Below are 17,503 nucleotides of genomic sequence, written 5' to 3'. Positions count from 1 at the left end.
TAGGGCCCATGATAGTGGGCAATCAATCAATCAGTCAATCAATCAATCAATCAAGCAAGCAAGCAATCAAGCAATCAAGCAAAAGTATGGCTGCCCATTTCTTCAAGTAACATTGAGTAGATCTCGCCATGTGGTTCTGCAACACCTGGCTATTCGGATTGACTTGGAATTTGGTTCCTAAAACCAAAAAGCACAGACACATTCCATCAAACTCTGACTGCATAGACATCGTGGACAAGACCCATTCATCCATGCCCTTGGATTTAAGTTCAGTCTCCTCACCATTGTCTGCAGATGTCCGTTTATATAATCTCACTGTGACTTTACTCCGCTACGTTTGGGAAAGGGACCCTATAAGCCTTTCTCTGTGACACTGGAGTCACAGAACAATTAAAGTTGGTAAATCTGTTAAACGTGTGCGTGCGTGCGTGCGTGCGTGCGTGCACGCGTGCGTGCGTGCGTGCGTGTGTGCGTGCGTGCGTGTTTGTGTGTGTGTTGCTTATTACACTACCTAAGCAACAGGATATGACTGAATACAAATTATATCTAATACAGATTATATTCAAAAGAACAGCAGCTTCTTATTGCTTATAGAAATACAGTTTTTGTATTCACATCTGTTATTGGTACAAACATGATTTTGGCTTTGTCACTGTATCCCATTACAGTGACAAAGCCAAAATCATTATTGTTTCTTTCTTTGGGTTCAGTACACTCATATCTTTCCCTCTCTTTTCCTTGGGCCACTTATCTGCCTTTCTATCTCAGTGCATTTCAGGCATCTTTGTTCTAAGGTCCAGCTGAGCCCAATGACCTACTTATGGTAGAATAAGGTGCTTTTTCAAGTGTGCAGTAATGTGCTGTCTGTCGCTTGGAATTGTTTTGTGATGCGTATTGAATTGGGTAGCGCCATAAGGAGGAATTATATTTTAGGGCAACCCAAGTGTAGCAGAGTGGCTCATACAACCTCAGCCTGATGGCCTAAAAGTCTAATATATCCCCCGAGTCATGGGGATATAGTGGTTAAGATGTTGGCTTTCCATGTACCCTCATCCTACTATAAATGTGCCACGTCTATGTCTTCGTGCGTGCGTGTGTGCGTGTGTGTAATGCACGTAACTCGAGAACCGTTTGACCCACCGACTTCACATTCGACACACGCGATCCACACCCCCGCAGGGAGTGCAGTGCCCGGTATAGAGTCGGTCGGACGCACAGTTCTCCAGAACCACCACAAAAGGCTCTGGCTCTGCCAGTGGGCCTAATGAGGCCAACTCCTTTCACCTGGGCCAGGCTCTGCCAGTGGGCCTATTTTATTACTTTTTTCCCCAGTAACTATTACTAACTAATTACTTTCATTTTGAGTAATAATATTACAAATATGAAATACTATTTTTCAAAAGTAACTTGTTTAATATTTTCACGAGCTTTGGTGGTACTATGGGCTTGAGTGTTTATGACTGGGTTGGGATGGAGTTGCTTTGCAGGCTGCTGATCCGGTCTACATGTACACTCTAGAGTGAATACGGAAACGATACACACTAGTCTGTATGTGGGAATTATTGGATGCGGAATGACGGGCCTTAAACCGTCCGGAACAAACTAGTGTGAGACTTTTGGGGACAAAAGATGCAATTACTGAGGGTGGGGAAAAAAGGTACTCCCATGCCACCACATTAACCCATTAAGACCTGAGGCCGGTTCTACAAATGTCTTCTAAATAGTTTGGCATTAATATATATCAGATTTGCACAATGTTCACGATTCTTAAAAAAATAGCAGATCTACGCGCTATGAGCTTCTATATCTGCTGTTTTTGAATAGCCAAAGTATAAAACAATACTTTTTTAGCTAAAAATCGAAAATGGCACGGATGCTTTCCCCGGGTTTTAATAGGTTAATGTTATCACTCTGAAAATAAATCCTCATTTCTTCCTTCACCTTGTCTCTTGCAGAAAGTCGTAAACATCCTTACTCCCCAGACAGTAATTGTGTTCACAGACGGAAATTGCTTTGGTGATTTCATGGCTTTAAAATAACATATACATAGTTAATTTGGCTCATCATCTTCTGTTGGCAAATATACAGTAGGCTCTCGCTGGTTGAGGAAGTTGCACAATAAATACGAAACAGAGCTGGCAGTCTGAGGTGGGATGGATTTTATATTGGGCCGCTTTGACTTAGAACCACCCAAAGGACATTCCCCAATCAAGCATTCTCACGGTTGTCGGGCGGTCTTAGTCGTGTTTGCAATTGCACGTACACTGTACAATTTAAAACTTTAAAGCTAAACTTGGAGAAGAAAGGAATAACATCACTGAGGGACACTCTAAAGCAGTTTTAGTCCCCGTTCACAATTTCTTTTAACTAACTAAATGAGCATGAGCAGCTGAAATGTGTTTAGTAAACTAATGCCCAGATTGTTTTATCACCTACATCTGATTTTGACTGTCCATGGGCTATACAAAACAACCTTTTTCTTCTTCTTCTGTGTTCTTTCACATCAAGATGTACTAATGATCATTAGACTTTCTCCCATGAGACTCCCTCCCAGTCCCCAGTCAGACTTAGGTGTTTGAATGAACATAGAATTATGTGCAGGATGTAATTTGTGTAATTATAGATGTGAGGGCAGGGACTTCATTTAACTGACTAAACTTTTTTTGAATACTTAATTTTAAAAGAAAAAAAAAAACTCTCTCACACTTATGCCAGTGTGCCAGTAATCACCCTCCCCTGTGCCAATTTTGGCACCCGTGGGCCGTGCCTAAGGTTGCTTACCCCATTTGGCACCTTTCTGATGACATTGGTAGTATCTTCCTATCTTGACAATACTTCCTTCACATTGGTGTGGTTTAACCACAATAAACGCAGCCTCTGGGTATGCAGCAGGCTCATGTTTATTGATAGGCCCCAGACAACTCCTGTGTACGAAATAGGCCTATTCTCAAGAGATGCACAAAGAAAATGATCACATGCACTACTACTGGTACTGGTATGGTCTTCATCTACAAGTTGCATACAGTATATTGTAGTTATGTAAGACCACAATGTTACATATTCCTTCATTATTACTGAGTGCAGCATTAAAAAACAAAAAAACGAACTCAAACTCAATATGCAGCAGCAGCAACGTAAACTTGAGGACATGACAAACCAAAGTTTGAGTTTCTGCATTATACCTTCTCTACTACGTGATGCAACCCTCTGAAAGCCTTGCATTCGTTTGGACCTGGGAGAAGGGTTTTGCTCTGAACGTCAAAACAACGATGGTACATTGAACCCTGTTCACACACATGTAACCGTGACTGGTTTTCGAGTGCTAAGACAGCTCTCCTTTTTTATTAGCTGACGCACTTTTGTGCCACTGTTACTCTGCACTACAAGTGGAATTGTCTAGAAGAGTATTATTATACCGTAGTTACAGCACTGGGGAAAGTTCTACAATGGCTCCTTCTAAATCTAGACTCACTTTCTTTCCGTCCCTCTGTTTATTAGCTCATATGGCACACGTCACGTTGTGTCACCGTCCCCACAGGTAAACAACATAACACCATGAAATTATGCCCCCACGTTGAGCTCAAGGACCAATTACAGCACTTGCAGCTGCAGTCCTGCAGTGTGTGTGTGTGTGTGTGTGTGTGTGTGTGTGTGTGTGTGTGTGTGCGTGCGTGCGTGCGTGCGTGCGTGCGTGCGTGCGTGCGTGCGTGCGCCCAAACTGCAGCCTCCTGGAATGAATGACAGAATCAGTCACTCCCACTGGCATCAGTTGCCACCTGTTGTCACACGAGAAGAAGTGGTATAATAAAACAGGAGATAAAACGACTTAGGGTAACATTTTTCCCTAAGTTACATGGTTGAGATAGGTAATCTGAACACAAAATTAGATGTTGTCAATGTTATATTATCGATGTGGAACATTGGCGTTTACTGGAGCAAGGATGGTCCTCGCCTTAGCACGCTAGCATTGAAAAGTATTTCATAAATACTTTTCAAAAATCGAATAATTGAAAAAGTTGAATTTCTCTTCTGGGTCTCCACTGTCTTGAGCTAAAAAGTTTTTGGAACCATTGCTTTAAGAATGCACCCTTTGATTCACTCTCACCTTCCATACCTCAAAGAGCAAGGGATCTATGAGGGATTAAAGTAGGGGTGGAAAACAGATTCTTAAAAAACTTTAATAATGTGATATCTGTGTCTGAGTTTCTCTCTCCCTCTCCAACTCTCTGATCTGGCTCTGGCTCTCCAGGAGTCCTTTGATCACCTAGCAGCCTATTAAAAGCACAGAATTAAGATGCTGACAGAGAATTGTGCAAATTGGGCACACCTACGATAGAGACCACATATCTAGCATGTTTTAAGCATCCACTTTGCCCCGCGTTTTCAAATGTATACAAATGTTTTGAAAATATCTATAGCAGGGTTATTTTCAAATGGCAGAAATGTATGGGCTGAAGTGGTTAATGTATGTTTTTTGATAATAATCAAAATCTACAAAACTAGTAACTAAAGCTGTCAAATCAATGTAAAAGTATTTTTTGGGGATTTTTGTACTACTCATGAAGTAAAGTACAAATAATACATTAAAATTGTACATAAGTACCACTGTGTGTCAGTTCTCTTAGGTTAATTCTCTTCTCTTCTCTTCTCTTCTCTTCTCTTCTCTTCTCTTCTCTTCTCTTCTCTTCTCTTCTCTTCTCTTCTCTTCTCTTCTCTTCTCTTCTCTTCTCTTCTCTTCTCTTCTCTTCTCTTCTCTTCTCTTCTCTTCTCTTCTCTTCTCTTCTCTTCTCTTCTCTCCTCTCCTCTTCTCTTCTCTTCTCTTCTCTCCCTGTCCCCATGCAGAGCCCATGCAGCTCAGTGGAGGAGCCCTCCAGCGTCACGCAGCCAGGAGACTGCCACAGCTTTGTCCAGGAACACTTCCAGGCACAGTACAGGTGAGGAACACACACTTGTACACAACATTCCTGTATGTCACTCACAACCAGTGTCGGGCTAATCGCTCAAGACAGATCCAGAGCTCCGCAGCTATGTCCAACTATGTAACGCCCGGTAATCGTACCAGGGTGGAAAGGGATATATCCCTATGATCCGGGGGGAGATATTAGACTTTTAGGCCATCAGGCTGAAGTTGTGAGCCACTCTGCTACATTTTCAAGGCACACGGGAGAAGTTTCTAGCTGGCTGTGTCAGTTGTTTGCATGTGCAGATCGTTCAGCTACTGTGTGACAGAGATTCAGAGAAGGCAGAGAGCTCAGCCTGTACGTACATTTGTTTGGTGAAAGGGGGGTAAGGACATCAAATGCATATGATGCCTGGGTGACAATGTGTCAGGTTTGATTTGAAGAGGCCAAAACAAGCACATCCAATAGGGTTGGCATCCTTTAGGATTTTACTGCAACTGTATCAGTAATTCTAATGATTCCGGTTCCTTAAAGGACCACTTCACCACTTTTCAACATCTCTTCATATATATAATATAATTGGTCCTCACTAATGTTCATGATAAAACACCACCATTTTTCCCTACTCAGTCTGTGTCTCATAGGAGGGCTTTGGGCAGTTCGGACACCCGTCCACCAGTGACATCATCATTAGGCAGATTTTTTTTAAGCAATATTTGTTTTAAAATATATTTAGATTTTTATTATCGTGAGAACGATGGCTTCAACTTTTGCATTGCAACTTTTCAGGAAAAGAAAGCCTGCCGTTTCTATTAGCTTGGATTCACCATCGATGACGTCACTGGTGGACTGGTTTCTGAACTGCCCACAGCCTTCCTATGAGACACGGACTGAGTAGGAAAAAATGGTGGTATTTTATCATGAACATTAGTTAGGACCAATTATAGGAAGAGAAGTTGAAAAGTGGTGAAGTGGTCCTTTAACGATTCCTTCTAAACGGTCCGATTCCTTAACTGTTCCCTATAACGATTCCTATATGTAACTCTGAGAGTGTTCATTTGTACACTCAGAGTTATGGTGGTCCTTGAAACATTTTGATGTAATTGTACAGCAGATGTGAAGTCCACATACCAGCTCTGACAGTGTGATAAAGCCAGTTGTGATGGAACCGTTTCCGGGTAACTCAATGATTCACCAGGATCCTGGATGGCTTGATTCTAGGCTTAGAATAATTGATGAAAAATATTTTTGTAAATGTCTATGGGAAAATTAATTGGAGAGTTTTCAGTGGGTCCAGAAACCCACGGCCGCTGCTATGGTCTTTATACAATCGCGACAGAGTCAATACATTCAAAGATACGCGTACAGCGGGCTCATTGAGTAGCCTACACTCCCTCTGGACGATACAACCAACTTGCACAAGAAAATCGCAAAGGGGTTTTCATTTTCAGTAACACAAAATCTACAATATAACCAGTTACTTTTCTCAGTAGGTAAAAGTAGCATTTCCCCAACACTGCACACAACAAAATCACCATTCTGTTTTCTTTTACACAGTTGGTATTTGGGGATTTTAGTTTTAGTTTTTGTCTAAGCCAAAGTATACACCTTAGAAAAGTAGAGCCAGAATAAAACTTCAGGACCATCTAAGCACCGGTATCCTATCAATTATGCAGTGTGAAACCTGAAAGGTACCGGCGCCAGAACTCGTGTCCTGAGGAGAGAATACTGTTGGAGAGAATAGGTAAACAGCAGCACAGGGCGGGGAATAAGATAAGGGAGACCCTATGGCTGTGCCATTTGTACATGAGCTAAGAGAGACCCTACGAGTGTACTGTGTGTGCGTGCGTGCGTGCGTGCGTGCGTGCGTGCGTGCGTGCGTGCGTGCGTGCGTGCGTGCGTGCGTGCGTGCGTGCGTGCGTGCGTGCGTGCGTGCGTGCGTACTTGCGTACTTGCGTGCGTGTAGAACGAGCTTAACATGTTCTTATTTATTTCTTGCCTTGATCTCCTTCCCCCCCTCTCTTCTTCCCTTTCTTTGTTTCTTGGAAAAGAACAACACAATGGGAACTATGCACAAAATTGAATTTCACCCACCTTTTTACTAAAAAGGTGATGTGACAAGAAAGATGATTCTGATTCTCTTACAGTACATGGTGTTTGTCCTGCGGATAAGGTATAGCTGGAGAAAGTAGGCCAGATAGACCTGTGCAGAGGTAGCAGGGGATGGATCTTTAGGATGACCTCGCTTTGTTTCATGCACCCCAGAAAGATGGTGTGAGATGGAGCCTTTCACCAAACAGCAGCAGTACTCACAATTGTGGCTTTAATGTACTGTAGATATACTCGCATCGCAACGCATAGTGAGCTGTAGTTGAGTAAAAGTACAATATTTTCCTCTGAGATGTAGTGGGGCATGTACGTATTTCAAATTGTAAATACTGACAAAAGTAAAAAAGAAAAAAAACAACTCAAAATTGTACAGTAGGCTACTTGAGTACTGTATCTTTGCTCTCTTCTTGCCTTCAGCCATTCTTCACCTTGTCTCACAACTGATTGACTCCAGATAGACATGTACTCGATATGTTCAAAGATTATATATTATATTCAGATATACCTTGGCAGTTGTCATGCATAATTCATTTTCAAAATCATTCTCGCTTTTTTCCCGCAATGCTGAAGACACGCAATTATGCGTAGAGATCTGCTGCCTCAGAATTTCCGAGATGCTAATAGGAATAGTTAGAGGCAGTGGTGTAATGGTGATTTCATTTTAATGACGTTACATGCACCTAAATGTGCGCATGCGCACAGAACAGCTGATAGCCTATAGTGTATGAGAGTCAACTTTTGAGGAGACCATAGGACGAGACCAGCATTCGAAATATATCTTCTTAATGAACTAAATGTGTGATTAATATTAATTTTACTTTATAGAGAGTTGACAGAGCTTATTCATTCAAGAAACAGCGCAAATGGATTATTTTTCCTAAAAAGAAAACAGGGAAATATAGGTCTTAAATGTAACTAGTAACGCCATTGTTTTTGAGAAAGGTAACTAGGTAAAGGATTACTCTAATTTGCAAACTAACTTGTTAGTTTACACCTTTGCCCAAAAAGGTATATCGTTATATAACGCCGTTCTTTATAACACTGTTACACTGGATACCAACTGCCAACACATTGTTTCACAACACATTGTGAGCTTGTGGAGTGCCTGTTTTTCGAAGAAGAATAAAAGAAAAAGAAAGGAATGTATTGTGGTCAAATAGCCAGGCCAATACTCCAGGGAAGCCTCTCCCACTACTGTACTGTACGTTCAGTTGACCTCTCATTCTCAACCCACAGAATGAAATGGTGTGAGGCGATCGATGATGATTGGATCATCCCACTGTGGTCTACAACACTGTTTCCCAAACAGTGGGACTCGGGACCCATTTGTGGGTCACGGACACATATTTATGGGTCACGGACACATATTTATGGGTCCCTTTATTTTTTTGTTTCCTACATTTTGTTTTTAATTATTTTTATCATTATTATTTCAAAACATTCCCAAAACGCATTTTGGGAATAAAAAACAAAAATCAGTGAGTCAGTTTTCAGGAATTTCATGAAGAAATCAAAGAAAAATCTATGAAATTCCATAAATTAGGAAAAGAAAAAAAAGTTTAAATAGTATTGGAAAATAACCGATTTACAAGCTCACAACATGGCGGGAAGTGACGTGTTGCGCGCTTGTAGATTGGCTATTTTTACTAGTTTGAGTCCCGGGAAAACTAATCTAATCTAGTCTAATTTCTTTTGTGGGTCTCGAGCTAGGAAGTTTGGGAACCACTGGTCTAGTGTTGAGCTCCATGTTGTACTCAACCTGGTAAACTGGAAACCATTCGGACATGGAAGAAACACAGCTCTTGTTCACTCAGTACATTAATCCATTAAAAGTAACACAGATAAAGCATGTGTGTCAAATTTTGATTTTGGCGATAAGTGTGTTTTTGTCACGATTTAAAAAAAAGCAGATCTGCAAGCTCATAGCATGGCACAAAGTGATATCTGCTCTGTGTGCATACCTATATATATATTTTTAATGCAAACATTTTTAACTCAAATCTTTGCTTCTGCAGGTCCCTGGTACTAATTATTTTGAGATGGGGTCGACGGGCAAATACATCCTTGACATGAAAGCTGTTTGAGTACCACTGATATAGGAACATATGTTCTTTTCAGAAAACTGTTCGGATTTAAAAGGCATTTTGTAGAACCTGGCCTCAGGTCTTAATGCGCTAATCCAAAATCTATCTTCCTGCACATGCACACATGCACACTCATGCACGCATGAATGTGCACACACGCACGCACGTACACACACATCCCATCTACTCTGTCCCTTTTTCCTCCCTTTTTGAAATGACTGGCTATTTTTAGCGTTGTGTTCCTCCGTGGGTTTATTATGTGGCTTTGAATGCAGGCCAATGCTTTGTACTGGCATAAGAGGCCTATTTAACGGATGCAATTAGCTGTACGTACTATGCTGTACATTAGACACATGCACAAACTTGCACACCACTGAGTTCGTATAATTAGCTTATGTGTGCTATTACTCATGCACTGTGTAAATGTGACACGCAATTTAAATACAGTATGTACCGGTATCTTAATATACACTACGGTAGATAGATAGATAGATAGATAGATAGATAGATAGATAGATAGATAGATAGATAGATAGATAGATATGGTAGGTAGGTAGTAGGGGTGTGCTGACATATCGATATTGCGATATATATCGATACATCCTCCCGCGATAAATAATCGATATCGATTATTAAAATATCGATATAGAAAAAAACCAAAAAACATTTTTTATTATTATAATTTTTTATTTGAAATAAAATAATGTTGTTCATAATGAAGTGATGAACAACATGTTTAGAAAAGGAGGAAATGACAGCTAAAATAAAGCAAATCCCACTCTCACATTCCACAGCAACCAGAAGTACTGAATTACTGGATGGTGATTTGTCCAAACAGCTTTGTGGGAATACAAAATGCAGAATGCATTTCCCCAGCAGTGGATAATAGTCCACTGACACCAGTGATAATGGTCAGTTGGTGGTGTTTGTGAGGCATTATGATGATACCAGTGATAATGGTCAGTTGGTAGTGTTTGTGAGATATTATGATGAGGGTATGAGTCAAAGGGGGAGTTTATTGAGTATTAATTTAGTGTTTGAGTGGTGCAACCACTCCTATAGACAGCTATGTGTGTGTCCCTCCCTGTGTCCGAGCACGAAAATAGCGTTTTTTCCAGTTCCAAGTAGTTGCAGATATCGTGATATATCGTTGATGAACTTTCATACAATAAATCGCAAATATCGCAATATATCGAATATCGTGATATTATCGTTATCGAGGGCCTAATATCGCAATATATATCGTATCGTGAGGTACCCATATCGTCCTACCCCTAGTAGGTAGGTAGACATTTACTGTGCACACAAACGTGTTATTACATTTGTTGAATATGCTACTGTGGGTAAGGAGTCTGTATTACTTGTGAGGGTGATAATCAGTAGTTTGTAGAGGTAAGTTATACCTCTGTAAATCCTAATAAGGGGTTTGTACGTGACAGCCTGCTGGTGGAAGGCTGTGTTTATAGTGCACTGCAATTCCAGGATTGTGGCTGAATGGGTGAGTGTTTGAAGAACTCAGGTTTGTTCAATGAGAAAGAATGGAAGGAGAATGTTGTGAGGGTGTCATGTGACGTGGCATGGCAGGGTGCCTACTACTGGATCTCCTGAATTACAATTTAGGCATTTAGCAGACGCTCTTAATCCAGAGCGATTTACAGTAAGCAAGGACAACACGAGCTAATACATCATATTAATATGAATATATTGAACATCTAGGCCTAACCCTAACCCTAACCCTAGGGTCATCAAGTAAACTAAGAACCTAACATCCATCTATCCATCTATCCGTACACGGACAAACGTGTCTGTGGCAAAGACTCTCCAGGTTTTCTTCAGAATATGTATGACACTAATGTACCATGACACTATGTATGGCACATTAGGAGTCCACTAGTAGTAGTGGTTCTCAAATGTTTTATTTGCTAGAAGTGTTTGCGGGTCCATTTGGTTCCATTTGTAAACTCTCAGAGTTACAGAGCTGTTATGGTCATTCAGGGTTAGCTCTTTATGTGTTTCTGGTAATATTATTGTCCACTAATTTTGCATGTCCGTGGCAAAAAAATTCTTTTGACAGAAATGTCCACCACAAGCTGGCATGGCGATGACCCCTGGTCCCATATGGCCTCTCTTTACTTCACTTACTTTCTTTGTTTGTTGCAAATAATGTGTCGCAGCGCAACAGGTTGTGAGCTTGTAGATCTGCTATTTTCAGAGCACAGCCAAACAAACATTTTACTGCTCCACTCCACTAGTCCCTCCATAACATTTTTGTCTAGTTTTGTTTGTTGGCGAAATTGTCAATATATTGACTCTTAGTTTTAGTCTTCAACTGTAGCCAGAAATTAATTAAAATGTGGGAACGAGTTATATCTCGTGATGCTCTGATTTGCTCTCTACTGCGTGCACATACCTTCCTAGTTTTTGTGTCTGTTTGTCAAGGTTCAAGGTTGTTCTTTATTGTTACATCTTGTGTACACTGTACAGGTCCATAAGAGTAAAACTCAGTTTGGTTTGGCTGCCTTCAGGCAATGCAGCAGCATAGATGATAAAGACGTAGAAATATTTAAAAAAAAAAGGAAGAGAGTGCAAAAAACAGCAAGGAGAGAAAAAAAGATTCAGAATCAAGAGCTTTAAGATTCAAGAGCATCATCAAATCAAATGTACGTATGTGCAAATAGTTGTTGGTATATGTAGGCTATATATCAGCAGCATTATTCTTTAATCTTCTTCTTTTTCTTTCATTTTCTTCTCTCTCTCTCTGTCTCTTATTCTCTGTCTACCTCACTTTTCTCTCCGGTTCTCTTCACAACAACTCTGAGATGCCTTGGGGGCATTTTGTGGAGCTGTCTGATTTGAATAAATGTTTGATTAGAGCTGATGCTGTCTCGCGGTTTTGGGCTGTCGATCGGGGAGACATAGCGCTCTGGAGATGCTCTGATGTGGCCTAAATTGAGTCTTTGTCAACCCCCAGTGACTGTCTGTCACTCAAAGTTTCTTACTCAGGTTTTATTTTTTATTTTTTTGCGGCCTGGAGGATGTGCAGAGATCTACGGCCTGAAACTCCACCCAGAGTTCCAGACAAAGAACGTGGCTCAGAAGATGTTTGTATTAAGATTTTGTCTTGGTTTTCTTGATCAGTGTGCATTTGTATAATACCGATGCAAGTATAATACTGATGCAAATAACCGGCTTTTGTAGAACCGAGGGCCCTAGGCGGTCGACCCGTCATGAGCTCTTGGCAATGCCTTCGGTGGGTCAGTGCAGAGGACAGCACAAGACTACAGTACTTCCAGGACATCCGGTTCACAGAACAGATGTACCACTGCCTGGTTGTACCACCATCTCTCTGAGAGAAATATCTGCAAAGCAGATGGCCTGCAACACTCCAGACTAGATGAAAGTCTTTTAGGTGCACGGCTCAATAATATAATGGAAATGAGGAAATAGTCAGCACACAATGAATGTCCGTTTCACATGGTTTATTTTACCTCTAATAGGCAGTAGCAACAGATGCGTTTCGACCTGAGAGGAAAAGGACTTTCATACCACCATGTCTCCCCTGGCATTCACCGTGGCAATGGAACTCATTATTAGAGCGTGCCAGGGCGACATGATGGTGATCACAACATAAGCATGCACCAAACACCCGCTGACTAAACTGCAGGGCCAACAGTCCTAGAGAAGCGCATTAGTCCAATATCTTCTCGTTAGTCTGACTGCGTGGCCGGTTAAGACTCACCGTGGCTTCCGTGTGCGGTTAGGGTTAGGGTTTGGGGATATGGTTAGTCTCTATGGTCGGAATATTGGGTAGTCAGATTTATGGGTGTCGGATTATTGGGACGTCGGACTAACCCAAGAAGCCCATCAAGAGCCTTGGTTGCTGGTACATAGTGGTACAGAGCACACCTCAGATTCTGAGCAGGTGGAACAACTGACAGGATACAATCGGTGGCATCAAGCAAATTAACCAAACGCTTTCCCCAGGAAGCTGAAGTTGTTGGCGCTTTCAATTTGGACAGCTGTCCCATCTCACGTGGCCAATTACTGTCTACGAGGTCACTCAAATCCCATGCCAATCGGCTTGAGAGAGTTTTGAATGTGCTTGTGAGGGAAGTGGCTTGATACAAGCTAAAGCTGTGATGGTTTCAATTTTGGACTGCTGCCTGGTCCCCCGTGGCCAATTACCATCTACGAGGTCACTATCCCGTGCCAATCGGCTGGAGAGAATGGTGAACATGCTTGTGAGGAAGTGGCTAGGACTACTGAGAGCAGCATATAGGCCTGTACAGGAGAGGAGTTATCTCTCTCTCTCTCTCTCTCTCTCTCTCTCTCTCTCTCTCTCTCTCTCTCTCTCTCCCTCTGCCAATCTCAAGCTCCTGGTGCAGGAGTACAACGGTGCCAAAGCATGGCTGGAAATGACACTAGGTGCGGTTCTATTAAGCCTTTTCGAAAATGGCTAAGCGAACTTTCAGAAATTCTTTTCCAAGAATTTCCAACTTTTCCAATTCTTTTCCAACTGTTCAAAAGCGATAAGCGATATAATGCCAGTTCAATGCTTTCTAATTAGAAAAAATGTTTTGTGTTTCCATACCCCATTTGTGCATTTCATTTATTCGATATACGCCAAAATTCACCCCCTTCAAGCGCAAAAGTGTTTTTTGCGAAAAAGTAAGACTTATTCGCATTTTGAGGTGTTTCCATTGAGGAATTTATGCGCAAAAGCCTTAATGCGCTAGAACTGGGCTTAATGGAAACGCACTTGATACAATTCCGCTTACATACCGTAGCATAGCACCCCTCTAAACACACACACACACACACACACACACACACACACACACACACACACACACACACACACACACACACACACACACACACACACACACACACACACAGACACCGTAGTCTGAAGTTACAGCATCCCTCTCTAAACATGCACGCACACACACACACACACACACACACACACACACACACACACACACACACACACACACACACACACACACACACACACACACACACACACACACACACACCGTAGTCTGAAGTTACAGCATCCCTCTCTAAACATGCACGCACACACACACACACACACACACACACACACACACACACACACACACACACACACACACACACACACACACACACACACACACCGTAGTCTGAAGTTATAGCACCCCTCTCTAAACATGCACGCACACACACACACACTCACATACCGTAGTCTGAAGTCATAGCACCCAACATGCACACACACACACACACACGCTCAGCCCTCTAAACATGTACGCACACATGCACTCACAGCCTCTAAACATGCACTCACGCGCACTCACAGCCTCTGTTTTACCTATACTCTCTTTTGGGTCTCGACCTGAAAAGTTTGGTAACCACTGCCCTGGAAGAACCATGGATGGACCGGAGAGGATAATGACCCAAAGCTATTGTATCTATTCTATCTATTCTGGAACCTGGAAGCGTGTTTGCATGCGAGTGAGTCTAGATGCCCAATTGTGTATGCACACAGGTTTCTGCAGAGATATGGGATAGGAATACTGAGTATTGTGTTCACACAGGTTGTGTTGCATGCATTGACCCGAGCAAAACGATTTCCCCTTGGATAATAGAGGACATCTATCCATCTTCCCGCAAGCAAATGTGCAGAAACTCTTTATTCTTGGTGACTTGATGAATCTGCAAGCTAACGCAACTGGCTGCTTTTGACAGCTTATCGCTTACATTGTTACAAATAAAGGCATGACAAAGGTGGCAAGAACAGCATTCCAAATGGACTATTATTGCCACATGGATGTTCCTCCATGTTTTCAAACAATAGACACAGGTGGGTCATGACTTTTAGATGTCCACAACAAGCACGACAAGTCTATCACAGCACTGCCATCACTAGGCCCATTTTCTACCAAAATAACTTTGGTTCTAGAACAAGTAAAATACTTAAATTACATTCATGCCTTTCCTCCATCATTAATTGAGAATAAGTTTACACTTTGGGAAGATTAAGGCATTCTTCACACTGTAGCGGATCTATAAGGATAATAATTGTGCCTCCTTCACACACCCAATACTCGCAAATACATATTACATTTCCAATGTATTCCAGTAACTCCACCTCCCTCAAACATTTATGAATCAACCCACTGATTCAAAGAAACAAATTTAACTTTTTTTATTTTTTTCGCAGCATGTGAATCAATCTCCTCATGGCATTTGAAATAAGAGGCCTGGGGAGAAAAATATCTTGCTATAACAATTAGTGGTGAAAGATGTGGAAGTTATCTTAAAGTTATTCACGGTTGCTCTATAAACTCCAGACACTAACTGGTCCAATTTCAGGTGATTCACAGACTGCATAATTCCGGTACTAAACTGCACTCATTTTATCCTTCTGTATCTCCATTCATGCCCGAAATGTAACCCAGCAAAGGGCACTTTGTGACAAGTATCCCAAACTATAACTTAATTCTGAAGTGATACTTTATGTTAAGAAGTATACTTTATGACTGTATCCTATCCAGACCCTTATTGTGCCATTCTGGGTTGGTCTCAATGTACAGAATTATCTGAGACAGAAAGTGACTTTAGATTCCAAAATATGACTATAGGTAGATGCAATGCAAGAACTTGAGAAGAAATGTCTCTAGAACTGCTGTAGGTTTGAGCTTTGAGTAGTTCAGATCTAACATTTTTGAATAGTTAAAATAGCCAATCTACACGACATGTTGTGAGTAGATTGGCGTGCGCGCGGTCTTTATGTGCATCGCTGCGTAAAATGCGATAATTGGGGCTTGATTAGAGCTTAATTTGACTTAGATATAAAAATATACGATGATAGCTTAGCATCCCGGACATCTGACTGTGTAGCACAGTGCAAAAAACTGGTGGATGTTATTGTTCGTTGAACCGGAAGTGCTATCGCCAGATTCGCTCTATTTGGTCAAAATCGGCATAATGGTGAAGTTACCGCCACCATCAGGACTGGGTATAATACTATAGGATTGCCGTGTCAGAATGAGATGTAGTGTGTATATCACAGATGTTTCTATTGGCATTAAAATTATGAATTAAAAATATGAATAGAGCTGGCAGAAGGCACTGAAAAGCTATTGGGCTGGCAGTCCCGGGTTTTAATGTGAAAGTCCACCAGTGAGACAGTAGCGCTTTGAGGGATCAATTTCCAGATCAAATCTGTGGACCTGGAGGATCATACATTCATAACAAGTCATTGTTTATTCCAGGGAGAGTGTAGGGCCTGTAGGCCGTACCAGATTGTTTATTCCAGGGAGAGTGTAGGCCGTACCAGATTGCATCGGGTTGTTTTAAACCATACATTTATATTCATCCTCACAGATGCTACCCTTTTCTAAGGCCTGTTTCAAGTTCATCGTGATTTCATCACCAAACTTTAAAGTGGCTTCTGAGAGTAAAGGAATAATACGTCTCTGTCACTTTATAGTTGTCTTTTATACAATTCTATCCTCAATGGTGCCACGTTCATCTGCACGGCATACGACAGTGTCTTCATTATTCATCAACTCAACTACAGTGTTTCTTTACCAGTCTTAATCCATTAAGATCTGAGGCCGATTCTAAATCCAAACAGTTTTCTGAAAAACCCTGTTTCTATGTCGTTTTAGGCACAGTTTTACTGAGGTTACTTTTAGGAATAAGGTTAGGTTTAGGCATTACTGAGGTTACGTTTAGGAATACCTGCTGACGACTGTTACGAGGTCACCGGATTTTTCCCGGGGCGAGCGTATTTCAGGACGAGCGCTCTTGTACTCCCGAAGACTTTGCTGGTCATCAGATTATAGGAAAGTGACATTTTGTGTGCACTGGTGTGTGCGTGTGCGTGTGTGCGCGTGTGTGTGTGTGTGTGTGTGTGTGTGTGTGTGTGTGGGAGATCCGAGAATATCCTGAAAGGGTGATAAAAGGCCTCTCTGCAGAAGGAGCAGATGACTGTCTCTCTCTCTCTCTTAAGTACATACAGTGCACATCCGGTACACATCTGCTCATACAATGACACAATCGTTACACACATGACACACCCATGACACGCACACACAAAATGCACTTAAAGCACCAAAAGTAGAAAGCAGGCTACTATTATTATTATGCAGAATATATATATATTTTTGTAATTCATGTTTATTTATTTTTCAACGTGGTACAAAATGCAACTCCGGTACAATGCAGCACAGCCCAACAACTGGTCTCCTGAAAAACGTGGCTCCAATTTGCAATCCGACTCCCTGAATATGATGTGATCAATCCTGTTTCCGCTGTCTTGACATTTTCGTATCCTCAGAGTACCGTCCGTGGTGTCTTGCACCTTCTGCATGAGTGTGTCTTCGAATGAGAGGCAGAAAGGGCACGAGTGTT

The 17,503-nt window shown here is 41.6% G+C and overlaps 1 protein-coding gene across 1 annotated transcript in view; it reads left to right on the top strand.

The window, feature by feature from the left end:
• Positions 1 to 17,503, top strand: part of usp43a (ubiquitin specific peptidase 43a) — a gene marked incomplete at its 3' end in the record, with an annotated part of 100,651 nt that overhangs the window by 35,752 nt on the left and 47,396 nt on the right. The window contains exon 3 of the mRNA XM_079498765.1: positions 4,843 to 4,934. Coding sequence (XP_079354891.1) covers positions 4,843 to 4,934 — 92 coding nt within the window. The remainder of the gene's footprint in view (positions 1 to 4,842; positions 4,935 to 17,503) is intronic.

The sequence above is a fragment of the Electrona antarctica genome, assembly GCF_951216825.1.
Source record: "Electrona antarctica genome assembly, chromosome: 4".
NCBI classification, from domain to species: Eukaryota; Metazoa; Chordata; class Actinopteri; order Myctophiformes; family Myctophidae; genus Electrona; species Electrona antarctica.
Note: the sequence above shows the minus strand (reverse complement) of the source record. Positions and strands in the feature narration are given on the sequence as shown.